This window comes from Cheilinus undulatus, linkage group 21, assembly GCF_018320785.1.
Source record: "Cheilinus undulatus linkage group 21, ASM1832078v1, whole genome shotgun sequence".
Taxonomy (NCBI): domain Eukaryota; kingdom Metazoa; phylum Chordata; class Actinopteri; order Labriformes; family Labridae; genus Cheilinus; species Cheilinus undulatus.
The window spans coordinates 26,728,542-26,755,561 of NC_054885.1; the positions used below are offsets into that span (position 1 = coordinate 26,728,542).

General features: G+C 41.0%; 1 protein-coding gene across 1 annotated transcript in view; it reads right to left on the reverse strand.

Moving 5' to 3' along the window:
• Window positions 1–27,020, reverse strand: part of col5a3a (collagen, type V, alpha 3a) — a 58,174-nt gene that overhangs the window by 2,275 nt on the left and 28,879 nt on the right. Inside the window, exons 20-66 of the mRNA XM_041777660.1 lie at window positions 26,956–27,000; window positions 25,659–25,712; window positions 25,420–25,464; window positions 25,120–25,173; window positions 24,484–24,528; window positions 24,045–24,098; window positions 22,368–22,412; window positions 22,035–22,088; window positions 21,414–21,458; window positions 21,111–21,164; window positions 20,906–21,013; window positions 20,367–20,420; window positions 19,971–20,024; window positions 19,819–19,863; window positions 19,560–19,613; window positions 19,168–19,212; window positions 18,976–19,029; window positions 18,792–18,845; window positions 18,010–18,063; window positions 17,328–17,435; window positions 16,943–17,032; window positions 16,668–16,721; window positions 16,370–16,477; window positions 15,959–16,066; window positions 15,809–15,862; window positions 15,578–15,631; window positions 15,377–15,484; window positions 15,222–15,275; window positions 7,612–7,665; window positions 5,994–6,047; window positions 5,806–5,859; window positions 5,611–5,718; window positions 4,628–4,681; window positions 4,486–4,539; window positions 4,240–4,293; window positions 4,066–4,119; window positions 3,861–3,968; window positions 3,666–3,719; window positions 3,533–3,586; window positions 3,345–3,452; window positions 3,202–3,255; window positions 2,677–2,712; window positions 2,168–2,221; window positions 1,766–2,066; window positions 1,424–1,536; window positions 1,217–1,285; window positions 121–354 (exon numbers count right to left, since the gene is read on the reverse strand). Coding sequence (XP_041633594.1) covers window positions 121–354; window positions 1,217–1,285; window positions 1,424–1,536; window positions 1,766–2,066; window positions 2,168–2,221; window positions 2,677–2,712; window positions 3,202–3,255; window positions 3,345–3,452; window positions 3,533–3,586; window positions 3,666–3,719; window positions 3,861–3,968; window positions 4,066–4,119; window positions 4,240–4,293; window positions 4,486–4,539; window positions 4,628–4,681; window positions 5,611–5,718; window positions 5,806–5,859; window positions 5,994–6,047; window positions 7,612–7,665; window positions 15,222–15,275; window positions 15,377–15,484; window positions 15,578–15,631; window positions 15,809–15,862; window positions 15,959–16,066; window positions 16,370–16,477; window positions 16,668–16,721; window positions 16,943–17,032; window positions 17,328–17,435; window positions 18,010–18,063; window positions 18,792–18,845; window positions 18,976–19,029; window positions 19,168–19,212; window positions 19,560–19,613; window positions 19,819–19,863; window positions 19,971–20,024; window positions 20,367–20,420; window positions 20,906–21,013; window positions 21,111–21,164; window positions 21,414–21,458; window positions 22,035–22,088; window positions 22,368–22,412; window positions 24,045–24,098; window positions 24,484–24,528; window positions 25,120–25,173; window positions 25,420–25,464; window positions 25,659–25,712; window positions 26,956–27,000 — 3,426 coding nt within the window. The remainder of the gene's footprint in view (window positions 1–120; window positions 355–1,216; window positions 1,286–1,423; window positions 1,537–1,765; window positions 2,067–2,167; window positions 2,222–2,676; window positions 2,713–3,201; window positions 3,256–3,344; window positions 3,453–3,532; window positions 3,587–3,665; window positions 3,720–3,860; window positions 3,969–4,065; window positions 4,120–4,239; window positions 4,294–4,485; window positions 4,540–4,627; window positions 4,682–5,610; window positions 5,719–5,805; window positions 5,860–5,993; window positions 6,048–7,611; window positions 7,666–15,221; window positions 15,276–15,376; window positions 15,485–15,577; window positions 15,632–15,808; window positions 15,863–15,958; window positions 16,067–16,369; window positions 16,478–16,667; window positions 16,722–16,942; window positions 17,033–17,327; window positions 17,436–18,009; window positions 18,064–18,791; window positions 18,846–18,975; window positions 19,030–19,167; window positions 19,213–19,559; window positions 19,614–19,818; window positions 19,864–19,970; window positions 20,025–20,366; window positions 20,421–20,905; window positions 21,014–21,110; window positions 21,165–21,413; window positions 21,459–22,034; window positions 22,089–22,367; window positions 22,413–24,044; window positions 24,099–24,483; window positions 24,529–25,119; window positions 25,174–25,419; window positions 25,465–25,658; window positions 25,713–26,955; window positions 27,001–27,020) is intronic.

The window sequence follows — 27,020 nt, forward strand, 5'->3', positions numbered from 1 at the left end:
CAATCTCTGGTCTGTTCAAGTAAGTTAATCTATGACTACTTATTTATTACATCGCTACTGATAATCACATTAGTTCCATTTAGGCTTATTCATATTTCTCTGGCACATCCCTGCACTGACCTGGCATCCATCATGCACTGCACTGATGAAGGGGCTTTTGGCTTGTGTCAGTTCCTCATCATTGCTGCCCCTGAAGCGGAGTGCATGCTGGTAGGAGCGGGTGATGCTGTCAAACCAGCCTGCAGAGTTCTGGCAGGTGTAGGTGAAACTCTGCTTGGCTGTGGCACTCAGTAGTTTCAGGAAGGTCAGCTGGACTACATGCACAGGGTTCCCATCCCTGTCAATGTAAGAGAACTGGATTGCACAGACACATAAACATTAGTACACTGCATGGCAGACAAATATATTACATACACAAACCACACATTTATAAGAGCATTTCTTTTAAAACCATGAAATCTCTTTGAATGAAAAAAAAAATACAAGTTTTCTTTGAAAGAGATTACAGCCTCCAAAACATGCCTGAGCCTATAATCTGGGTAAAACAAATTTGATATTATAAATCTCCCAACATTTGCTTATGACGGAGTTCATGTAAGCACATAGGGAAAAAGTTGCAACAGCTTCTATTCAGAATTGTTAAAGCAAAGCTAAGCTAAGAAGAGAGTTAGGAAATTAAAAAGAAAAACTTAAGCAGATCCGAGGAGTCAGAGAGTGAAATTTCAGTGAATTGCATTTGTGCTGGCAGCTCTGTGATAATCTGAGAGGGTTATGAGACATCTGATCAGGTGCACATGAAAGGCCAGTGCTTTGAGCATGCTGCCCTGAATGTGAGTCAATGAGACAGAGCTGCTTTGTGTGAGTCATCCAGACTGCCGAAATCAGCTGCTGGCAACATCAAATCAGTTCTTTTTGCACATGGTCGAATAAATTAATACCAAATTATAAGATGCACAAATTGACAAATAAACAAAATATAATCACACGCAGTCATGTGCACATGGAAGGACACACATGCAAGCCTCTACCACAGTCATCTGAACACACTTGTAGTAACACTGGATACTTAATCATATGCATTAGTATTATTCAAACATTCTCAATTAAGATGAGTAATTCAGCTGAAAATTGGCTGGCATTTGAATCCAGCTGAGAGTAATGTTAGGGTGTAGGTTTTTTTTTTTTTCTTTCTCTTTTTTTTTAAATATTTTTTTACCTGCTTTCCTTTCCTGTATTGGCTGTACCAGCTTCCTGGCTTCTCTTTGTTCCAGGCTGCTAATTTCACCTAGGCACACAGCAGGAGAGAGAGGGAGGATGCTGAGTCAAATTTAAGGCTCGAGGGATAGAGGGAGTGATTTGTGCTCTGATATGATACGACGAGGTCGGCTTTGTAAAGGCTGACAGCAAGAGATTGGAGACTTACCATCTCAATCCTCTTGTCAGGGTAAAGACACGTTTCTCCATCAGCTGTAAAGTTACAGTAGACCTTGATGGAGTCTCGGTGACAGCCCTGGTTAGGATCAATCCAATAGTCCCCTTCAGAGAGCATAGACAAAGGACATCAATCAAGCAGTGTGGATGTGGATATAATGAAGACATCGTGGGTAACAGGATAATAACATGCAACTGAAAAAGGATGAAGAACCCCCACCTCAACCTAACAAATGTTATATGTGAGAACAAAGTTCTAAATTAATGTATTTTTTCTTAATTAAGGCTTGGAGATGGCAAAAAAGTCATCAATTTAAAGCAAATCTTTGCTAACCATCTTTAAAGCTGGGTTGGACCATCATCAGCTCCTTGCAGGTCCGGGCAGGGCTCTCAAAGGTTCCTAGGGGTCTCCTCATCACATCTACCTCTGTCTTCATAGAGGACAGGATGGCGAAAACTTCTTCCATTCCCTCAGCTTCCTCCAGAGGCTGATCTCCCTGGAGTAATTCATCTATACCCAGACCCACATCCTCCTCCCTGGGTGGGGATGCCCCTCTGTCCTTTTCAGCGTGTCTTCGTCTCTTCCGTTTCCCCTCCCTGATCGGCAGGGGCTGAACCATTTCTGCAGGGGCTCCCTAGCACACAAAAAGCAGGTTATAGCAAGAGGTGAAAGGAAAAGGAAGAGAACTAAGAAGCCACAGTGAAGGCCATGTTGTGGAACACTGGTTGTACTTACTGGGGGTCCTGGGGGGCCAGCAGGGCCTGTATCTCCTCTGGGACCAACAACACCCTAGGGAGTAGAAAAGACAAAACTTTATGTCATGCAGATCTTACCTGAAGCCCCTCTCACACCACTTGGCCAAATTCCAGCTTTATCCAGCTAGATATGGCTGGTGCTTTATAGGATTATCCAGCTATGTGCATCAGCACTCTGTGGTCAAAGCCTGGGCTCTAAAGACACACTATAGTGGCTTTCATAACATCACACAAACCAAAACCAAATCCTATTAAAAGGGAAAAATGTGTGGAAAAATCTCACACAAGGCAAGCGTGGCTGTACAGCAGGCTTTTAGTTCCAAAGACATGCAGTAAACACCAAAAAGCATTATGATTACGGAGCATGCTACATTTAAGCCAACAAACACTTTTTTCCTCTCACAGCATATGTTCCCAGCAGCTGCTAACCATGCGGAGGTGTGAGTACAGGAATGACAGAGTGTAAATTAGATAGATGACTGGACTCACCATTTCTCCCTTCGATCCTTTCTCACCAGGTGCACCCTTAAGGAAGAAAGGAAAAGGTAAGTAAAAAAAAAAAAAAAAGCAATACTGGTTTAGATTACGGAACTAACTTTGACTCATCTAAAAACTGCAAAATAATCAATAGCTCTTCACTGGAAACTCTGACACCTGCTTGGAGATAAGGAGGACTATTTACAAAATGCTTTTACTTTTAATAATACTTATTCATTTTTATTCCTTTTATTTATGATTTAAAAAAGGAAACCCTGCTTCCTGGACATAAATAAAGCTGGGCCCTTTTTCTAAGACTGAATCATTAACTAAAATCACTGAAGTCCGACTCTTAAATGAAGCATCAGTGTTATACAAAATTATCAAACACTTTAATTTTTTATTTGAGAGACAGTATCTAGGAGCCAATCTTTTTCTTCCTGACTTTACATGATTTTTCAACTTTTTGTTTTAAAACATCATTCAGTCATTGAACATGAGAACCATTTAAGTTGCTGAAGTAGCTGTATCACTTACTGACAGACCCGGAGGCCCCAGTGGACCAGTGGGACCAGGTGAACCAGTCACACCCTGCATAAAAGGACAACAATATGTTAGTGTAAAAAACCTGGCATTAGTATGTTAATCTGATGTATTATGTAGAGATGTGCACCTCATACCTCATCTCCTTTAGGTCCAGGTATTCCCTGATTGCCTGGCAGGCCTCTGTCTCCCTTTTCACCAGGTTCTCCAGGTGGGCCAATAAGGCCGATTAGCCCACCATGACCCTGCAGACAAAGATATGCCTCATTATGTTTGATTTCAAGAGTTTAACTGGGATAGCGAGTGTCATGAGCTTAACACTCACTTTTTCTCCCTTGTTTCCTGGGTCTCCTTTTAATCCTGGAAGTCCTGGAGGTCCCTGTTAACAGTGTCACATGCATTAGTTGTCATCCTTCTTATTTTGTTAACTCTGTTAATACCAAATAAAAGGATCTTACTAATGGTCCTGGTGGTCCAGTTTGTCCTGGTGGCCCATTTAGCCCTTGCTCCCCCTGAAAATAAAACAAGATTTTAAGACCATCTAACAGTATGTCGAAGCTTTGATTAAACATGGTTCAGCATCAGTAATAGTATTACTTTAGACTCAACGGAGACTGAATCTGTGTAAGTATGTGGCCGTTTTGTATACTCACAGCGGGACCTGGGATACCTCGTAAACCCTCTGGGCCAGCCCTCCCTGGCTGTCCTTGAGGTCCCACTGGGCCAGTCTTCCCCACCGGTCCCTGGGTTCCTTGGGTCCCCTGCAGAGTTAAAGGTACAGGCATGGACGACCAGGTGTTAGATGCAAAACAGTATGCACATAAAAGACAATAAAAATACAAATGTAGATGTGCTTACCTTGGCTCCCTTCATCCCCTGCTTCCCTTCTTTCCCGGCAGCTCCTATATGACCCTAAGTAGACATAGAAATTGTTGCTTGTAAATTATAACTTTCAACAACTGTTGGGAATACTGTAAAAGATATGCACATCGTAACACGAGGTGGTTAGAAATACCCAGCCCTAGTGCTTACCCTCCTTCCAGGAGGACCTGTAGGACCAGGCTCCCCTGAGGCTCCCGGAGGTCCCTGACAAAAACAGACAAAATGAGTTTAGTTGGATAGAAGCACAGTCCAATGCAGTCAAATTACCAGCTGTAATTATAAAAAACAAACAACAACAAAAAAAAAGTATGTCCTAGAGAAATACTTCTTGGCATACAAGTGGTGTGAGTATTATCACCATTGGTTTAATGGTACTGAAAAACAATCACTGCATACTGCTTTGCCGGTCTCTCCGTTGTCTCCTTTAGGCCCTGGACCACCATCCACACCCTGTATGACAAAATTTAATTTGAAAAGAATTACTAAACTATAATGAAAATAAACGAAAAAATATAACAATTACAGCAAAAATACCTACATTGACACCGGATTCTCCAGGGGGCCCTGGGTCGCCAGGAAATCCAATAGGGCCCTACATGCACAAATAGCAGATTAGCAACCATCCAGTGTATGAGATGATATTAAAACAGTGGTTCTCAAACTGGGGTCTGGGGACCCCTGGGGGTCCGCAAACCACAGCTTGGGGGTCTGCCGAATAATACAAAATAAATGATTAAAGTAATGCCATGCCATTCAAAATAAAATAAATACATATAGGGACCAAAGCGCCATAAACAACCATACTAAACTATTAATTCCTACATAAGTCAGCTTTGGGCCAATTAAAACTCAGATATGATTGTGAGATATCACGTAAATCTATCACTTGTCACGCATCAGTCAGTTTGCTCAGGTTGCGTTTGGTGTGCAGGTTCAGCTAGAAACAATGGATAAATATTCAAGCGCATCCAACTCTTCAAGTTATGCTAGGCCCAAACCAGCTAAAACTGAGTAAATATGATGACAGCTATCTCGAGTTTTGTTTTTTTATTAGACGGAAGACCAAAAGTGTGTTGTGTCCCTTCATGTAGAGCCATGAAGCCTGCCAAGTCAAAGCGTCATGTGATAACAAAACAGAGTTTAAGAACAAAACAAAAATTCTTTTCCAATGAAAGGGTGAGGAATACAGACGCCAGAAAACACGAATGGTGAACCTGACCACAACCTCAGAAAAAACACAGAAGGCTTCTTATTTGGCTGCTCAAAGAATCGCAAAAAGTAAGAAGCCACACTCAACTGGACAAGAGCTTGTATCTAGGTTGAAGAGTTTAAAGTACAGCATGTAGGATGAAAAATGGCGGTTAACATATGTTTAATCAGCGTGAGGGTTATGGGGGGGTCCTTGGAAAATTTTCTGCGCTGTAAGGGGTCCCTAGCCTCGAAATGTTTGAGAACCCCTGCATTAAAAAACTGACTGCTGGAATAAGTAAGAGCCGCTGATCCAGAGAGACAGACACTCACAAGGTTGCCTTTGGATCCATCCTCCCCTGGTGTCCCTCTGGGTCCAGGAGGCCCAGCAGCACCTGGAGGGCCGGTGTCCCCCTTTTCTCCCACATCACCTTTAGAACCCTGGCACATGGGAATATGAAATGAATATCAGTTTAAACAGGAAAGAGACAAAGGAAAGAGAAGATGCCAGATACAAAAGTGACTCACAGGCATGCCAGTCTCTCCAGGTGACCCCGGGTCTCCAGCTTCTCCGTCCTCACCCTGATAGAGAAAGAACTATTGGTTACATGAAAATACTACACACACAACAGCACAAAAACTAACACATATTAACCATCATGATTTCACGTATATTCACATTCACATATTGTCTAGTGGCTGATGGAAAAGCTGACCTTCTCCCCAACGTTTCCAGGCTGACCAACTCCACCTGGCAACCCAGGTGCACCCTGCAGAAGAGAGGGAGAACTAGTTCAACAAAAAAGATCATAAAACAAGGGCATACTTAAAATATTCATTTCATTTTTTTAGAATCAAGCTGTGGGTGCAGATTTTTTTTTTCTTGTTGTTGTTTGTCAGCATTTCCGCTTGCTGAATGCTCAAACTGGAACAGAATAATCACAACACAGGGAGAAATATTGTGTGTCAGGTTTGCTCAGTGGATAGTGTCTGAGTCACACAGTGGGGTGAGTGCTATTTCCCCCTTCTCAATCATGTTGTTTGTTTGCTTTTGCATGTGTATGTGTATGTGTGCATGCATGTCAGTGTGCACACGTGTGTCAGTGTTTCAGGCCTTGTGTCTCGGTACAAACCCAGTAAAAGCATGTTTTTCGCTAGAGTGCACAAACATGAGGGCTGAGTACAGCCATGCAGTAACACTGAGCTCCTGCTGTCAACTGCTTCCCTCAAATGCAAGCCCTCCCCATTTTGCTCTCTTCCACTATTTCTGTATCTATCCATTTATGAATCCCACCATCTCCGCTCAGCTGTGTTTCCATGCATCCTGTGATAAAGTACTAGCGTGGCTCATACAGATTCTGCAGCTTGCTGCTGAATAATTGACCACTGTGAAAGGCTGTAGAGTCGGCCATTACTTGAGGTAAATATAACTGCCTCTGATGATAGTCTTATACTTCTTAATGATTCATAGAGCAGTAAATATAACTCTCTCACAGGGATGATATTCTTATACTATTTAATAATTCAAGTTTCAAAAGCAGAGGAGGGTCTGTGGCAGGAAGTGTTCATATGAGGAGACTGTGTGTAAAGATATGAGGGGCTATAACATATCAAGTGTCTGTGCTGTGTTAGGATAAGCTATTGTCCACTTTGATGCACGGTAACACTGTGTTTTCAAAGTTTCTTCCATTCCAAAGTTGAAAAAACATCATGTCTTCATGACTCATAAGGGCATGAAGCTACAATGACTTGATAATACCAGCACTCCAATTTTCTCACAGGCTGTGTACAATTTTACCATTGTGAAAGTAAGTTCATTGAAAACTTTGAACTACATAATTTTAATTAACAAAAGTATTGATTTTCCTTCAAAGATACAAAGAAAATTAGAAAAAAAAAACATCTTAATCATAGTGAAATGACTCACAAATGTAAGCCTAATAGCAAAAAGAAGAGATTAAAATGAGATTTATTAAATAAAAAATGATCATTCCTTTATTTTGAAAAACAGATCGTGCTGACTATCCTGGTTAGAATTCTTCAATGAATGGGATCATGCTTATGCATTTGCTAAAGTTGATTAAAGGCAGATTTTTGTATCCTTCATTTGTTAATCTAAAATGTTTTATTCATGAAAACTCTTTTAGAAAATGTACAAAATGAAAAGTTTGTTTCCAGCTGAAAAGGTCTCTATTCTTCATGTTTTTAAATTCTTCTTTGACCTACTCTACCCATATGCGTACAGACCTCATCCTTAGCAGGTTTGTCTCTGTTATATATTGATATATTAATGTTCAAATACAGAGCCCTGATTGTAAAAGGAGCAAACTTTACCTCTCCACCGATGGGCCCCTGAGGGCCTCTCGGGCCATGCTGTCCTGGAGGACCCTGTAAGAAAGAAAATGTTTTCATAAGGACCTCAATGACGACAGTAAGGAAATGCAGCATCAATAAAACATAAAATCAAACTTAATAATATGAACTGGGGGTTGGCTGGTTCCTCCTATATTAAATGGACGTTAGAATCAGCTCATGGTAGATGGCTTATGCAATGGCCCAAGTATCCCTGATCATTATCCTCGTGACATGATGAAGACACCCAGACAGGTCATTACCCTCAATATGACACAGGCTCTGGATCTCCCCTTCCCCCACCTCACATATTCTCTCTTATTAATAAGAAACCTCTAGCCTGCGATGTGCGAGACCATATTCTCTCAGCTGCAGTGACGACATGTGATTTGACTTTTCTGTGCAGCTCAAAAGAGTGCCAAGCAATTAATCCTAGCTGTGCTCGGCTTCAGTTTCAGTTGAGTAGATGTTGAGCTGTGCTCCGAATCACTCTGAAGTCTTGGAGGGAATCTTGTGTTGTAAAGACACTGAGACAGAAACACAGACAATCGGCCCAGAGAGAGACTGTGTGGGACTGGAGGAAACACATCCTTCTGGCGGAGAGATACTTGAGCATTAGAGGGGAGAGTTCTGTGATCCGCAGCGCTCACACATGAATGAAACTTCCCCACTGAGTCTTCAGCATCCCTTCTCTCCTCTTTTTTCACTCCCTCTCTCTCTCTGGCTTTTGTTTTGGTTCCATTCCGATGCATTCCCTTCCTAATCTGGCTGCAGAGTAGAGGCTATAGAGAATCTCGTTGAGCGCGTGTTCATGGTTGACAGCATTGTGAGATGACTGTCACAAAGGAGGATGCTCATTAGACAGCCAAGGCTGAGGCTAATCTGATTAGCAGCTGTCACACCGTCTTCCTGCTCACAATCAGTGCCCCGCCTCTTCCTTCCACTCCATTGCTCCACTGGCTCCTCTCTGTCACCCTCTCTGTTTTTCTTTTTTTAAAATCCTTTCTTCCTTTTACATACAGGACCACCTCTTCTTTCTCTGGGCTCATCTGTCTAGCACATAAATTCATGGTCTGCTTTGTCATTCATGTTCAGTCTGTGGAGATCTCACACACTAAAAAGACATGTTGGAAGGTTTAAAAGGCTTTGTCTTTCACACTCATTATATGGCTTAAATTGTACAGAAGAAAAGAAAGACACTGTAAGCAGACACACAGATGAGTTCAGAAAAGACACCATATGACTGTAGAGAGAATTGTACTGCCTCGTCTCTCATTTTCTCATAGTTAGCATGGGAACACACTTGTCTTACGTGCCACCATAATGTGGTTGACAAGTTTACATAACATGAACTGCTAGAGCTACTTAATAGAGCTAATGTGAAATCTTCTTTGCTTTGACTTACAGTTCAACCTCCTCACAGTGTAAGCATTGTTAAGTTGTTAAAAGTGTCATTATGTCATAACTGTGATACGTCTGTCCTTTTAGAATAATAACCTTCATAATGGCTGCATAAAATTAAGTATGCCATTTTCAGGGCACTGACATTTTCATGAAGACCTGCTGGCATGACACACAAGGATACTAACCTGGAGCAGAGCTTTCTAAACATTTTAGCAATACCTTTTCTGTTTCTAGTGTGACAAGTTAAGTGGTCTACTTTGGAAAAACATCTAATGTTAGCAAAACTTAAAGTATCCACTTTTCTTATTTTCTCGACACAGGAAGCGAATTGTCAGTCACAAAGAAGCTTTTACAAATTGAACTTTATCCTTTGGCTCCCTTCCTCAAGTTTGTGTGCAGAATAGCTACAGTACATGTTTATATTCTTGTCGGTTGATTGAAAAAAATCTTTTTTGACAGCAGTCTTGCATTGGACTGGTCTAGATAATATTGAGGCCTATCAATGACAACAATAAGTTATTCCCTGCCTGTAGAATGAGAGTGGTAAATGTAAGTGATTATAACTAAAAGAAAAAAAGGTAGTTTCATGGGTTTGAAATTACATCAACAGTCTATCTGGTGTTAAATGTGACCATGGAAGGGGCCAAATACACCTTGAATGTCCCCCCTTCTGCAGTGAGTCCCATCCAATTAACTGAAGCAGATGATTGACACAATTTTTTAATACTAACCGCACAGTTATCCAGTTTTCCAAATAAAATTAGACACTGGCATTGATTAACCCGCAGGGATCATTCACCCATACACATGGGTAGGTATGGGTGAATGATCTCTGCTGAATGATTGGACATGTAAGTGTGAGGACAAAAGCTACATACTCAGCCACTGATGAAGTACACTATATTTACAAAAGTATTCACTCACCCATCCAAATAATTTAAATCAGGTGTTCCAATCACTTCCGTGGCCACAGGTGTATAAAATCAAGCACCTAGGCATTCAGACTGTTTCTACAAACAATTGTGAAAGAATGAGTCACTCTCAGGAGTTCAGTGAATTCCAGCATGGTACTGTGATAGGACGCCACCTGTGCAACAAGTCAGTCATGAAATTTCCTCGCTCCTAAATATTCCACAGTCAACTGTCAGTGATATTATGTTAAAGTGAAAGCGATTGGGAACACCAGCAACTCAGCCACGAAGTGGTAGGCCACGTAAAATGACGGATGTCAGCGGATGCTAAGGTGCATAGTGCGCAGAGGTTGCCAACTTTCTGCAGAGTCAATCACTACAGACTTCCAAACTTCATGTGGCCTTCAGATTAGTTCAAGAACAGTGCGTAGAGAGCTTAATGGAATTGGTTTCCATGGCCGAGCAGCTGCATCCTAGACATACATCACCAAGTGCAATGCAAAGCATCGGATGCAGTGGTTTAAAGCACGCCGCCATTGGACTCTAGAGCAGTGGAGACACGTTCTCTGGAGTGACGAATCATGCTTCTCCATCTTGCAATCTGATTGATGAGTCTGGGTTTGGCTGTTGCCAGGAGAACAGTACTTGTCTGACTGCATTGTGTCAAGTGTAAAGTTTGGTGGAGGGGGGATTATGGTGTGGGGTTGTTTTTCAGGAGCTTGGCTTGGCCCCTTGGTTCCAGTGAAAGGAACTCTGAATGCTTCAGCATACCAAGAAATTTTGGACAATTCCATGCTCCCAACTTTGTGGGAACAGTTTGGGGATGGCCCCTTCCTGTTCCAACATGACTGTGCACCAGTGAACAAAGCAAGGTCCATAAAGACATGGATGAGAGAGTTTGGTGTGGATGAACTTGACTGGCCTGCACTAAGTCCTGACCTCAACCCAATTAAACACCTTTGGGATGAATTAGAGCAGATACTGAGAGCCAGGCCTTCTTGTCCACCATCAGTGTGTGACCTCACAAATGCACTTCTGGAAGAATGGTCAAAACTTCCTAAAAACACACTCCTAAACCTTGTGTAAAGCCTTCCCAGAAGATCTGAAGCTGTTATAGCTGCAAAGGGTGGACCAACGTCAAATTAAACCCTATGGATTAAGAATGGGATGTTGCTTAAGTTCATATGTGAGTCAAGGCAGGTGAGCAAATACTTTTTGCAATATAGTGTATTTTGCTAAGATCTGTCTTGAAATTTTTTGCTGGTTTGTGATGTCACAGGAATATGACCATGAAGTGGTCCTGTTATTTCCTAGGTTGTTTATCAAACACTGAGATTCCGACAATGGTTTTCATTTTATCACTTACTGATTTAAAACTATAAGGACAACGGATTCTGATAATCCAGAAGGAGATTGGACCAAATTTAGTGTGAAAATACATGTTTGATGACCCATAAGTTGTCATTTGAACACAACTAACTTCAGCCTTCAGCCACTTTGCAGATAACATCCTCATTTGACGGTCAAATATAATGGAAAGGTGCGCGAGAAGCTTGTATGCTTCTTATAATGATTTAACACTTCCTGTGCTCTGACAGAGACACTGCTCTGGTGAGTTTAACAACACAGTATGGACTAAGGGCGCTCTTTGGTTGTATGCACTGCTCTTCTCAATCTACCAGAACTATGACCATCTGCCCGAATGTCACAAGCAGCAATACCACAAAACCTTGTGTATGAAGGTGACCTTTTGATGTAATAGAACAACAAAAGGGAAGGGGCTGAACAAAGATGGAAAGAAGACAAAAATGGATGTATTACACAGGGGAAGTCCTCACCTGAAGTATCTGTCACCCTGAGGTTGCACATTCCTGTACAGTAGGTGGTGACATGCACCTCTACTTATTGGTAGTGAAGGGCCAATAACTCAGAGGAGAAGGGGAAGTATTCAAATGAGAACAGGATTTTATAGAAAATCTGTACATAATAACATTTTTTTATGGCACCAGTTTTGAACCAGTACACCTAAGAAGTCTTCACGGGCAATTGGAGCAATGGTCGGGCATGCAAATCAAGACAGACAGACACGCCACCAATTATAGAATAATGAGTTATAATCAGAACAGGATGCACACTGGGATAGCTTCATAACAGTTGAATAGTTTGGGGGGTTTGCTTTTTTGTCCTTGTTAATAATCATTTATTTTAACCACATCATCACTCAAATATGCACATGAATGCTCTTAAGCACTCTTTGATTTTGTTCTTTGTTAAGAATAAATTTCTGATAAGAAAAATTTGGTAAGTGCCAGAATCTTGAAGACATGCAAGAGCCCCCCCCTCTGATTATAGGAACTAGCTGAACCAGCCGTGGAAAATTACAGAAGTATAGCAGATGCTTCCATTACTTTACCTTCACTTGAAGACCTTGGTGGTGAATTAAAGACTCTGAAGTGCTGAAGTGAAAGGCCATATCATATATTTTGTTACATCTGCATGTGCTCAGTAGATTGCTTGCGCACTAAAAATAAGTTGAGAACTACCAGTTAATAGTATTGTTTGAATGCCAGTCTTCCTTTTTATTTGCTTTAATACTCTAATTGAAGATTTGCATGCAAGCTATTGGATGTCTTTTCTGTCCTTCAGCATCCCTATGTAGAAAGAAAAGCTGCTTCTTGCAAATTGACGTGACTGGCAGGATGGAGCTGTCTGTTATTCCATCTACCTACACATTTAAGTGGTAAGTCTTTCAAGTGAATCTAAGTAACCAAATACATTAGGGAGCTGATCATCCTGTCAGACACAGTAGCTGAAAGAGAGGTCAGTGCAGTCAGCCACAGCTGGAGTGTGTGAGCTAACAATTACTGCAGCTGTACAGTGGCACTTCATAATAGGACATGTGATGCTGTTAAAGGCTCGGCTTGTTTCCGTAACAAGAGAAAGAAAGAGAGAGAGAGAGAGAGAGACAGACAGATGAGGGTGCTTCAGTGACTCAGCCATCTTTGAATTGTGTGAACTTTAGGCGGTTGCAGACTGGAGTCTCTCCTAATAACAAAGTGACACTATCTCATATGTATGGATCCAGCATGGGTTGAATTAGCATCAGTATCCTTGGGTATTTGATATCCCTGTATGCATCCTGCTCTGCATTATTATGAGCAACAGTATGATGGACTGGCCACAGGATGACATCTCGTGCTGTTTATGTGCTGTGTCGAACCTTTACCATCTCATTAGACTGCACGGTCTCTATGCTAAGCATCAGTGCTGTTTTTCTCTGGATGCATTGATAAACAGGTTAGTGAGTAGGTATCAAGTGTTTTGGTGTAAGATTGATAAACAACTGTTTTTCCATTAAAAATTTGATATGAATAATCCTGGACACTAGAGTAACAACAAATGATGAGCACTATTAATTATGAAGTTATTTAATTGTCCATTTTTTTTCCCAACAGTGAGATTAAAGTCCCCTGCTGTTTTTTTAGATTAATAATTGTTATTTGTATTATTTTGTCATGCTGAACATCCTTGGAACATGGAGTAGATGTGGCTTGTTTCAACATTAATTTGAGACAGAAATGTTTCATTGTTGCAATCCTGCTACAGTGCAGCATACTAGAAAACATCTCTGATCTAGAATACAGTAATGGCCATATTTTGATGTGCTGAAGAATGTTGAGGTGTGTCAATTGAGACATGCTGGTCTACAGTTTACTATCTTGATGGTTCACAATCTTGGTGCAAAACCAGAGCTCACATTAAGTGTCTTTATTATGCATGGGTGTGTTTTGTGAGTAACACAAGAGAATCAAAACAATCAAAGCACCAACTCTCATTCCCTTTAAGAGCTGTGCATGCATGAACTGTGCATGCTCTAAAACTTCTCTCCTTCATTGTGCTTTTGACCACAGAACACACACATGACACAGTATGAAATATGTTGGAGAATGTATGTTAAATTTCACTGAAACATTCCAACAACATCAGAAATAAAAGGCACAATAAAAACGTCTGCTTGAAGAACACAAACATGACTACAATGATTATTAAAATCTCCAGACACACCAGCAGGATAAGTACTGTGTAGAACTTTTAGGCATGTTTGTGCCAAAAACTGAGGCTGAAACAAGGCCTGTAATGGCTAGTAAGCCCGCCTGAGGGCACCACCAGGCAGGGAGGAAGATTGACACAACCCTGGCCATGCTCTGGATGTCCTTGCATACTACCAGGTGCATGGGAAAATAATCTGCTGAAAATATAACAAAGTCCACACCTTCAGGTAAGAGAAAGGGGTGGATGTGGTAAGTAAGCGTAGCCTAGGGTACTTTCCATGCAGGTAGTAGGGTTGCCATGAGCCCCTGGTCAAGCTGTGGATGTCCCAAGGGTCCCAAGGGTCCCAAAACTTCCACTGGTCTCCGGACTTATCACCAGGGGATAAAAGGCCCAGACAAAAGAGCTTGACTTTGGCTGATGAGCTACACACATTTGTTGACATGTGTCGAGCATGACATTGGTTAAATATTGTTCAGGGTGTAGGCCTAAGTCAACAAATAGGCTAAGATCTAAATTTTGCTTATTGTCATACTCAAAGTTACATGACTCTTCCCAGTCAGAGTAATGCAAGCACCATATTTAAATCTACATCGCAGCTTAGCTCAGTTTGTGAAGATACTTTTTATTTTAATTTTTTTTTCTCTCTTGATATTTCCAACTGCTTGTTACGAGACATTTCTTTGATCAAAATGGGATTAGAAGAATTATCTTTTTCTACCTATTTGATATATTTTGCATTAATAAATCGTGCTCAATGTGAAATTATTATCACATTCGTTTTTAGAAAACAAAAAAACAAATTACACAACAGTCCTGTCAACAACTATTTACCTCTGCCTGCCTGCATGAATAACTTAAAGCTCCTCTCATCAAAAGGTCTGTGTCTTTATAAATATGAAATGATAAAAATAAACTAAAATATGGATCTACAGCTTTGCACTAGCTGCTCACTTCAACCTTAGAAAAGATTGGTCATAATGTTTGAAAATTAAGAGAAAAGAAAAGTGAGGGATATTTATCAAAGGTTTTGGGAAAATGAAAAAATTGATCTGATTTCAAATATCAGACAAATCCAAAAGAAATGTTTTCATAGTAATAATACAGCAAAGTAAAAGATATTAAAAGAAATGATGTTGGGAACAGATTTGAATCTGATTCTAGACCACACCAGTGGGTTGTAGTAGATGAGTGTTTAATGGGCTGATATTTCTGAGCAGTACTCACCATTGAGCCGACGTGACCGCTCTCTCCCTTCTCCCCTGATGGGCCTGGCATTCCCTAAAAAATGAAGACGTGGAGAAGTCTCAGGCATGATGTGGAAATACACACTGGTGTATAATTATGGAAGATAAAAGGTAGTTTTGAAAATGTCACTATACCTGTAGACCAGAAGGGCCAGATGCCCCTTTAAAGCCTCGTTGTCCTTCATCTCCTTTTGCTCCATTCATTCCCTGCTGCCCACGAGGACCTGGCTCACCATCTGCACCCTGAAATATTGTTACAGGTCAGCACTGTTGTCACTGCAAAATGTAAAACAAAATTACTGTACAATACTATATCTTATTATAGGAGCAACATACTGTCAGTCCTGGCTGGCCAACAGGTCCTTGAATTCCAAGAGGTCCTGGGGGTCCCTGGAAAAGCAGATGCATAGTCTGATTACATGGACTGTATAAAGAAATGATAAAAGGATCTCATGTACTTAGATATTGAAATTAGCTACCATAAAAACAAATTACAAACAGGTTGTCTCATACTGTTTAGTGGTCAAAAGTGATGATGGTGGTTTTTGGTGTAAAATCCATACTCACAGCTTCTCCTTTGTCACCTTTGCTGCCCTTTTGGCCCGGTCCTCCGATCTCTCCCTTTAAAAAAAAAAAAAAAAAAAAAAAACACAAGAAACTAAATCAGCAAGCACTTTACAGCAGCACTGCTGCCATGTTGTCTAAGTGTGTAACTACCTTGTCTCCATCCTCTCCTGGCGGCCCAGGAGATCCTGCAGCTCCTGGCAGCCCCACAGGTCCCACCTCCCCGTCATGCCCGGCTGGCCCCACAGGCCCCTTCTCTCCCTAGAGAGTAGATGAGTAGACAGCACACATCTAACAAATGCTACAATACTTATTGTCCTCATATAGCAGCATGACATATTGATGAATGTATCGCACTGGAAAGGAAACTCAGACCCAAGAGCGCCTGCTTGATCACATACATATTTCCTCCCCCTCTAAGTCCTTCTGTCCCCTTTACCTTTCTCCTACTTTACATTTCATAATGACACATTCCAAGGAGCATATGCTGTTTATTACTGAGTGGTGGGGGTTATGGTACAGTTGTTGCCTAAAAAGCAAAATTAGCAATGTTCCAAATCTTACTGGCTCGCCTTTCTCTCCCATTGGTCCAGCGGGACCCAAGCTGCCAGGCCGTCCTGGCTGGCCTATAGCGCCTGCCGACCCTGCAGGTCCCCTTTCTCCTGTTGCTCCCTAGAAATAAGAGAAGATAGAGAGGTGACATGAACTTGTCACATGACACACTCTTTGAATTAATGTGGTGATCATGATCACTGATCACCATAGTAACAGCCTCCTGCTTCATATGTCATACTACATAAAGGACCATGAAAGCTGGACAGAGGTCAGGGGAAAGTGAGCGGCAATTTAAACCCTGACTTACAATAAGTCCTGGAATACCAGGTCCACCTTCTCCTCCTTTCAGACCTGCAGGACCCTGAGAGAAACATGGGAAATACAGGTTTTATAATCATTCAAAAAGTGCATCTTAACATACATTTTTTAATAAATACAATATTAACACGACCTTTCATTCAAGAAAACTGCAGTGATCAAAAATAGCATTGTGATCTTATTCCAAAACTACAAATCTACAAGAGTCGGGTGTAAACAGTGATGGGAATGAAGATGGAAAACATGAATGGAACTCAGTATTACTGTTGCACCAGGGGTCCCTCTGCTCCCTCTGAAGCCTGGGAGACCAGCGGGGCCACTTTTCCCTGAAGCTCCTGGTGGACCTGGGTCTCCCTGGAAACCGTGCATACACACATATTTGATTAAATGTAAGTAGCCAGCAGACAGCAAGCCCTTATGCAGTCATAAATCACACCAACCAGTAGGTCATGCTAAGAAGGAGGCATAATACACTCAACAGCAGAGGTTTCCTCTGTTATTTATTAGCAAATTAGAGGATACGATGAGACCCAGGAGATAAGATATTCCGGCAGAGCTAAGAGAGTCCTTGGGCATTATCTAATAAAATAGTAATAAGGTGATGCTGCTAAGTGATTATGATTCTGACATTATGATGAAAACCACTCACCTTGGCACCCTCCTTTCCGGCAGACCCTGGTAATCCATGCTCACCTGGTGGTCCAGGTGAACCTGGATGGCCTCTATCTCCAGTTGGCCCTGTCTCACCAGATTTACCCTGAAAATAAGCACATTCCACTATAAACACCACATAAAGGATACTTCAGAACACTATCTGACACTACGAGGTGAAATAAAGAGCTCAAAACCTCTGATTATGTATACATCTGGTAGTAGTACCAGGACTAGAAGAATTCTGTCAAAATATTCCTTGTGTGTTAGTGCATTTTTTAGTTGTAGTTTCTCAAATTTTATCATCCAGATGGGACTAACAGCACATATAGGGTCTACAGATATGCATATAGGGAGATACCAGAGTGAAAGGGGCTTCAAAGTACCTGGTATCCAGAGCATTTGGGGGTTCTTCCCTAGCTACAGGGCAGAGGTAAATTGGCACCTTTCCAGCTAGCCCTAAATTTCATGCACAGGTCTATACTGGGACTTCAACCAGTGACCATTTGGTTTCCAACACTTCTGCCACCCACCAATCTACATCTCTTGAAATTGTATATTTTTCTTCCGTGTCCTATGTTTCTCCTTCTCAACAATTTTAGTGTAAGTCAGGCTTGGAGGGTTGAAGTATTTCTGCTGATAAACAGCTGAACAGCTCAGAGCCCAGAACCTTTACTTACCTGTGGTCCAACAACACCTGGTGGGCCAGGGGGTCCATTCTTGCCTTGGAAACCCTGGAGAATAAAACCAGTGAGTTTAACAATGCTCCGTTAAGAGCTGAAACAAAGTTAATGACGGGTCCAGATAACAAGCACTGATGCCTGCACACAGAGATGCTTGTTTTGCTACAGTTAGAATAGGTTTCTAAACTAACTGTCAAGTTAATGTTTCTAGTCAGTAGTTTTTCACTTAAAGAAAGTACAGAGTGCTGTGGTAGAGGATTAGGGATGTATCTGTATTACTTTGAAATTATTTGAAAGGAATACATTGCCATAAAAAGTGCATGTTAGGCTACATTAAATAGGAAAGGTCACACCACAACCATTAACAGTTGTGGAAATATTGCCACAGTTTGTCCTCACTGTTTCTCTCCATGGGGCATATGTTGTGTTTGTCAGGAGACCCTTCTCTTCACAGCAAAATAAACATGTGCGTGTGGGTAAGACTGAAGAGAAATTATACAATAATTGATCATAGATGGCTGAGTTCTCTTGAACAAATATAAAAACAGCATTCATACTGGTGTATTTAATTAATAGGAATAGGTTAGATTAAAAGTAGGCTTGACCTTTGACTGCAATTGACTTTTGTGACATATAACATATGTATGTGCTGATACACCCTGTAGGCATTCCTATGAACTTGAGGTCACCAGAATTTGGTGGGAAATATTCCCTGAAATGTTTCTTTTAATCTAGATAGCTACAGTGTAACAATGAAATATTCTTCAAAGCTGACTTACTGGTTCCCCTCGCTGGCCTGGATGACCTGGTAATCCATCTTTTCCTGGTGGCCCCTGAAGGAGAAGGATTTCCTTACATCATCGTAATAAAATAACATGACCAAAAAAAGCAGAGATTGTGAGATGCATTATTTCACAGCAATTTACAGGGCAAACACTATTCAGTACATCAAAGCTTGCTCACATTAGGCCCTTTAGGTCCTGGTTCTCCATGTCTTCCCTGTGGACCTTGGGGGCCCTAGAAAATATGAATACAGAATGACAAACCACAGTCCCAAAGAACTGGTGCCTATGCTATAGGTCTACAGGTCTATAGGTCTTTTATACATATCCATTCTGTTCATATATTGTATCTTCCCATTATCAGTAGTAATACCTGTTCTCCAGGTGATCCCGGGGGGCCATCCTGTCCAGCAGAACCCTACCATGGGGACAGGGCAAATAAAATATAAAAAACCCAGTTTCAGACCAAACACATGAGCCACTCAAACATTTTAAGTTTCTCTCCAAAAAATCTTAAGCTTTCCCAAGATGCTCTTTGAGGGTGAGAGTATAAACTGAAGCATCTCCTGCCAAGCAGTAGCTTCTCACTGCACCAGATGGCCTGTCATCTCCAAGTGAACAGCAACAACCAGTTCCAACTCAGTCTGCTCACTCATCCATACTTTATGAGACAGCCAGGTGTGTGTTTATGTGAGTCTGCACTGCAGGTGCGTGTGTCTTTGTTTACGTCAGACTGCGTGGGTTTTTATGTGTTTGTGTTCTCACCTTTTCTCCAGGCTTTCCAGTGGGTCCCTTCGCTCCTCTGCCCCCCCGGGCTCCCTATTGGAAAACAAACAAGAGTCTGATTAGCACATGCATAACTCATCTGGAGGTGGAAGATAAAGGTCTGGTGATGTGAAAACACTGCAGTGATGTAACAGTCTGCCTCCCACACGATGCAGTAAACTGATAGTATCTAATTAGAGCAGCCTTATACACAGGATAAAACACAATGTGTAGGCATTTCACCCATAGGTGAACTTACATTAGGACCTCTTTGTCCGCCAGAACCTGGTTGACCAGCTGGACCCTGCATTGTAAAGGTTAACAAATATTTATCACTTCAGCATAGAAACGCTGACATATTATGAAGCAGTCTGAATATGTTGTGTGTCAAATTGTCACCACAGTCCTCACCCTTCGTCCTTTCTCTCCTATGACCCCAGGCATACCAGGGAAGCCAAGAGATCCCTGCAGAGACACATAGAGGTTAATCAGCCTCAGCCTTCCATTTATCACCCAATACCCCAAACGTCTCATTATCGTATAATTAACTACTGTATCAAATTAAAGCAAATCTAATCCACGAGCCCAACACAGCCTTAAATACACCATTCATCAACACGTAATGAATTGATGTCACTAATGAACTATTAATAAAATATTTTTTTTAATAAGCCATTCATCTTCCTTTATTTTTAATCAGACAGGAAACAGACCAGGCAAAGACACACATCTTTCTGGTTAAAGCTCTGCTGAAGGAAACCAGAGGACACATTAACTGATCATAATTGCTCATCAATGCTAAATCACCTTAGGACCTTGTCTTCCTGGGTAACCAGGCAATCCAGGCACGCCAAGTTTACCCTACAGAGACACAGGCAGAATAATGTGGGAGGAGGAAATAAACCAGAGGAATATTAAAAAGAGCAGTGCATGAAAACCATTTAATTAAGACTTGTATGACTCACCACTGAATATGCATGTACTAATACAGCAGGATATCTCTAACTTTGTGTGTTAAAGGATGACAGAAGATTAAATACTTAAACATGTACACTAGTTCAGAGGCAGTTCTGCCTTAGGGATGGGAAGTAACAAGATGTAATAATGTTGGGGCATTTGAAACCTTATGTTTTGTACTGTAATGATTTTTAGACCCTAATTTTGAAACAAAAATCTCTCCACAGCACTGATAAGAAGTGTAATTAAATAACTACTACAGTGACAGTAACTGTGTTCTGAAGGTTAAAGGAAGAAACTCTCTTATTTATGATAGCCTATTCAATTCCTCCTCTCTTCCCTTTTGAGTCCTAATCTTGTCTTGAGTGTTATCTTTACAAAGTATGTACCTTCTCCCCTGCTATCCCCGGACCTCCTGCATCTCCCATAGGTCCAGCCTGGCCTTTTAATCCCTCTGGTCCATCTTCTCCACGAGGACCAGGTGCTCCATTATCACCCTAAGTAAAGAAAGATAATATTAAATTAATTATCGTCTATGATCAAGGAAAACTGAATATTCGATTCAGAGGCTTGCATTATGGTTGGCACTCTCACCCTGTCTCCTTTGATGCCCATGTCACCCTTGAATCCAGGGAAGCCGTCTTCTCCCTGTAATGGAATACTTAAATTCAATTAAAACATTTCATTCATTCATCCCCAAGGAAAATGTCTGAGATGGGCATACAAAATCAAACAAAAATACATAAAATAAGACATGAAAGGCAGTTCATGATGAATAAAGAATGACTATAGAGTGAAAAAAGATGGTAAATGAGTTGTGTTCAATGAAAGCTTTTTATTGACATCATAGATACTCAACTGTTCAGTTTTCTGTCAGTCAGTGGAATAATGTCTCACCTTCTCTCCTTTGCTCCCCTTTAGACCCCTGACTCCATCTGCTCCCTATGAAAAGGGGGGAAAAATTCAACAATAGTCCAATATCACTGATAAGACTTATAAAACTTCGGTTCCATGTATTCCAAGAAATCCCCCATCTTAACACACTGAAATGATTTCTAAAAGTGTATTGATTTTCTCTTGACCTAACGTTGTTCTTTATTGAGCAGTTATTGACCTTACTTTCATTTCATACTAATGACTGTAAACACAGCCAGCTTTCCCCCGAGGGACACTGAGCCAAACTACCAGATAAAATACCACAACATGAACATGAACAAACACCAAGCAGACTGCCATTTCTTAGCAACTAAACTTTTATTCTTCACTTTCAAAAACTGGTCAGATGCTTAACACCACACAGCTCTGCTCTATGTGACGCTTTCATTCCTCCCATCTGTCAAATGTTTCTCACTCTGTTGTTTGCAGTCCCCTTGAGAACAGAGGTGCCTTCTCTCTATCTGTCATCTGTCAGTCAAAGACTCAAACAGCCTGTCCGCCACAGGTAGACATACATATAAAATGAAGTGTGCAAGGGAGTAAATATCCTAGTGGACATTACACCTCAGAACTCTGCCTCACCTTGACACCACGGGTCCCTGGGTATCCGACAGGCCCTTGAGCACCTGGTAAACCCTTTTAAAAATAAGAACATCAACATAAGCAAAACAGCAGCAGCCAGCATTTCTTTGACCAGATATGAATAAGCATTTTACTCAGCCACAGCATCATATAGTGCTGACTCTAATGAGCTAACAGTCTTGTGAAATTAAGATGATGACATTGTAGGAACGCAATGATTATAATGAGAAGCATAAGCAGTTTTAGAACTTATGCAAGTGAGTGCATTGCACGAAACAGTTTTATAGTGGACCTTGATATTTGGCTGTGATACCCAAATATGCAGTTACCCACTTGAATGCCTTTCTCTCCAGTTGGTCCTTCTCTGCCTGGGTGACCCTAAAACAGAAAAAAAAATGAATCAGACTGATTTAGCACCCCCTCAAATACACAATTATAATGGTATTAACTTGATATATTTAGCATCTTTAAAAGCAGCTGTTTACAAAGTGCTTTAACAGTTGGAGCAGAGGCATAGAATCAGAAAAAAAAGGGTAACTGAAATGATAAAGAACTTAACATTAAAAGTGGTAAATGGATGAAGGAAAACATAAATTAAAAATTGTTTAAAAAGGGGTCTTTACTTACAAGCAAGGCTGTAAAAGTGAGTTTTAGGATGTAAATTAAAAGGAGTTACACATTTTGCATTTCTTATCTTCGCAGGCAATGCAATCCAAAGCTTAGTATGCCTGACTGTTAAAGCATAATCACTTTTAGATTTGAGCCTTTGACTTTGCAGTGACCAGAAGTGCCACTCCCAGTGATCTGAAGTCGCATTGAAATTGATCATATAGGGTAAGCATTTCAGAATTGTATTTGGGGACAGACCAGGACAAGCTTTAAGCATGATCAGTAAAATCATAAATTCATATTATTTTATATATAATAAAACCATACAGTTATTAGAATGCAACCATTAAAAGAGAAAACACCACTGCACTGAAAAGGTAATGTCATAAAAACATCAAAAAGCTTTGAATCGACTCTTTGAATCGAAAAATTGTATCTTTCATACATGCTACTTGTGGTCATTTCCAGAAATTCCTCATGTAAATCTGTTTTGAGTAGACAATAAAAGTCAAGATTGGTGAATTTAATCTTCCTCTCTTTTTTTGTTCAAGTCTGCATTGGTGAACCTGGCAGAGCAGATAGATTAGCCAGATTCTATGTCTGTCATCAGGCAGATCCATCATGCAAAACTCCAATCTGAAACAGTTATCCTATCTGAAAACGAACCAGACCAAGCAGCATGATTTGAGGTGAATGAGGGGGCAGCTACAGTCAGGGTGGGTTTAGCTATACTGCATGCAGCAATGGTAGGTAGCAATGGCTGCCATCAGTGTTTCAATTTGCTCAGTTGTGACTATAGTACAGTGGCAGTTTTTATGAGAAGTGGACTGCGTTATCTTTATCAAAAGAGGGGCAAAGAACCACACTGAAAGCTTATCTTGGCAGAAAAGATGTGTTTGCTCTTCCCCTGGCCAGCTTGAGCATGAGTTTGTTTCACCAACTGTCTCCAGTGATAATTACCAACTGCAGCAGCAACCATGGTGAATTTCCTCTGGAGCTGGGCATGCCCACTGCGTCATGTGCGTTGTCACTTCATTAATGAACAAGACAGACAAAATTTCCTCCAATCACCCTCTGAGGCCAAAGGTTCTGCTCTTTAAAAAAAAACTTTCAATGGGCAGTTGCCCAGATGGATGTGAGACATATCCCATGCCACTTATATGTTAAACAGTCCAACGGGCCTGTAATGTTAGGGGACATCATTCTGCAATTTAAAAGTTAGAAGCCTCTTCTGGAAAATCAGATCAAAAGCTATCGTTAATATATTGAAATTGATTAGAGAGCAGAGCATATTTTCCATATATGCATATTTGATGCACATAGCCATGTATTAAAGCATGCTTATGGTTTGTCTGTGTGTCTTAATGTATGCATTCAGGTCTTGTGTTTCTGTGTACTTACAGGAGGGCCATCAATACCCGGTAGTCCCTGCATGCCTTGTTTCCCCTGGGGACCCTGCAAAGCAGAAACAGCTATGAATACTGGAGTTTAGTTTAAAACATGATGTAGCAGTTTAACTTATGCCTAAGGGACAACATCTCCGATGTTGCCTCTCCTCTACTAAACATACTGTATTCATGACTCTGTCTCCTTTTTTATTTCTTTTATCAGTCTCATCAACCTCATGATGAGCACCGGCCAAGGCCGTCCCTGGTGTCTGTTGTGCCTGTGTGTGTTTCTTGTGTATTGATTTCCTGTCTAGCCCTGTCTCGTCTGAACAGGAGCCAGAAGTGGTCGGGTCATACTCTCCAGCTTAGCGGACTCCCTCTGGGTATGTGATGACAGGGGTCACAAGGTCACAGCTTTAATTCTGAAATTAAGTGGGAGACATGCTGCCTACCTTCTCTCCCGGCACTCCGATGGGACCCTGAGGACCAGGCAAGCCCTAGACCAGAACAAAGCATCAATCAGGCTAAGTGTCACAGGGCCAAGAGAAAGCTGAGAGTCAAGGTTTGTGTACATGTGTGTATGTAGGATGTGTATCGGGTTTTCATGAAAAGTCTGTGTGGGCTGTTGTTCGAGCAGTGGAATAAATGGCTTGTGGACATGCAGGAACACTGAAATAATAATCAAATCTTCTTTATGTGACTGCAGTGTCTCTGATGACATTTTTAAATTATATGTTGTTGCTGGGGGGGGTAACATTTTATCTTTAAAAACATTCTTTTCATAAAGTCATTAAAAAGATCTTGCATAAAGAAAACACTTTAGTGTCATTGAGATGGATTATTACAAGAGGTTTATTTGCTTAAAAGGTTGGATGATTTTTTAAAACCTTAGAAGGGCAGAGAAACATTAAATTTTAAGCCATGAAGAATTATAGATAAAGTATCTGTCAGAATGTTTTGTGAGAGTGTAAGCTTGCAAATGATCATGTAGCATGAGCGAGCAACCGGAAGCATGTCTGCATGACTTAAAAATGAGTAGGATATTTAATAAGCTTTTTTTGTGAGCATTTCATTTATCGGTATATTACCTGAACTCCTGGATTTCCCTGTTGGCCTGGGGGTCCAATCTCTCCAGCTTGACCCTGACAAAAAGATAAAGTGATGGTTGGATTCTTCACATGATCTCTAAGTTCATTAGTACATGACAGTTTACACATTCATCAGATGACCACACAACACCACAACAGCTAAATTTTAAAAACCTGTTAGCAACATTGGCATGTCATAGGACCATGCTATCTTTAGTGCTATATAGCATAAATGTGATGTAGTATAATCTGCAGATTAGATACTGTAGATACTCAGCATATAAAGGGACAGACACTCACCTGGTTGCCTTTTGGCCCTTGAGCTCCATCAGTTCCAGTAATACCCTGAATAAATGCAAATATAAAAGATGTCAAAAAATAATGGATGAAATGTTAGAATTTAATCAAAAAGAGGCACAGTTCAGCTGCTCCACAATTGATCTTTTTGTAAAGATATAATAATATGAAGTAGAGGACCTTTAACATAGTTTAAGTGGCTGAAAATCTTCGATTCTGTAATCAAGACATTGTTGACTCACCGGCTGGCCAGGTGGGCCAGGTGGCCCCCTTGGTCCGACAAGACCCCGAGGACCCTGGAGACAAAACACAGCAAATAGTCAGCAGCTAGCCTGAATTCATGATGATGTGGAGTGAGAGCTGAATACTAAATCATAAATCAGTACTAAGAAGAGGGCTGAAAAACAGAGAGAGAGACAGATAATATATTTTAGTGTGTGTGTGCGGGTGCATCTGCTTCGTATGCAGTCGCCATGGAGACTGCGCAAGCCTGTGTTTGCGTGCTCTGTTTTTGTCAGCCTCCCTCTTTGTAGGCTAGCCAAGCCACCTGTTCCAAAGCCACATCTGTGATCTCCTGGGAAGTGATTGATATGGAAATATAATCATTCGGGCCAGGATTTTATCTCTTCCCTCTCCGACTCCCTCTCTTTCCTCTCTCCATCTCTCTTATCTCTCCCACCACCAACCAAATTTCAGTCTCACGTTTGTCTCTCACCATCTCACTTCTTCCATTGCTTCCAATTTTTCTCTTCAAAACCAGCCAACTCCTCTACCTTCCTGTATCTTTGTAGTTAAACACAGCTTTCCTAACATGTCTTATGGCACTCTATTTCTTCCTGCAGTAGGTGATCCATTTGGAGGGACAGAAACCCCACTGAGCCTGAACCTCACCTACTGGGAGAAAGATAGAGTTCGAGTCATAACCAATCACCTGAGAGATACACAGAAAATAACACATCTTGAGGTCTTTGTCGACTCAAAATGATCCAAAGTTACATTGCTGGTAGTCCCCTGTGACAGATCTTTGTATGGAATATATGAGCATGCTTTGCCATTGTTTATGTTTGTGCATGACTTTTTTTGAGTGACCTTTTCTTTCTTAATGCTAGGTTGAACACAGTGGCAGAATGCATTTATAAAGTCTGACCAACCCAGCTTTTGTGTAGTTGTTATGAATTATTAAATATTGTGCAGTGTTTCTCTTGTTTTTTGTTCATGTGCAGAACAAGCAGTAGATGCTGTACGGTACTTGTGTAAATTCTTCTGTTAGACTTTGGCAGCAACTTTAGCTGAAGCTTAAATCCAGTGATCTCTCAAAATCCCCTTAGGGTTTCTTGCAGAAATCTTTTGTTTCAGTGATTTTGACACCCAGAATAAGGTTTTTGTGTGAGGATACTTTAAAATCCCAAAGTGCAGATGTGATAAATACACTCTCTTAAGAATTTTTAGTGGAGAAAAAATACTTTGATGTAGGCTTGCCATGATGTAGGTCTGTGTGAGTTCGCATCATAGGCTTTTCATCAAGAGGAGGTTACTCACAGGTTCACCTGGTTGCCCTCTTGGCCCCACAGGTCCATCAGATCCCTAAAACAACAAAGAAGGAA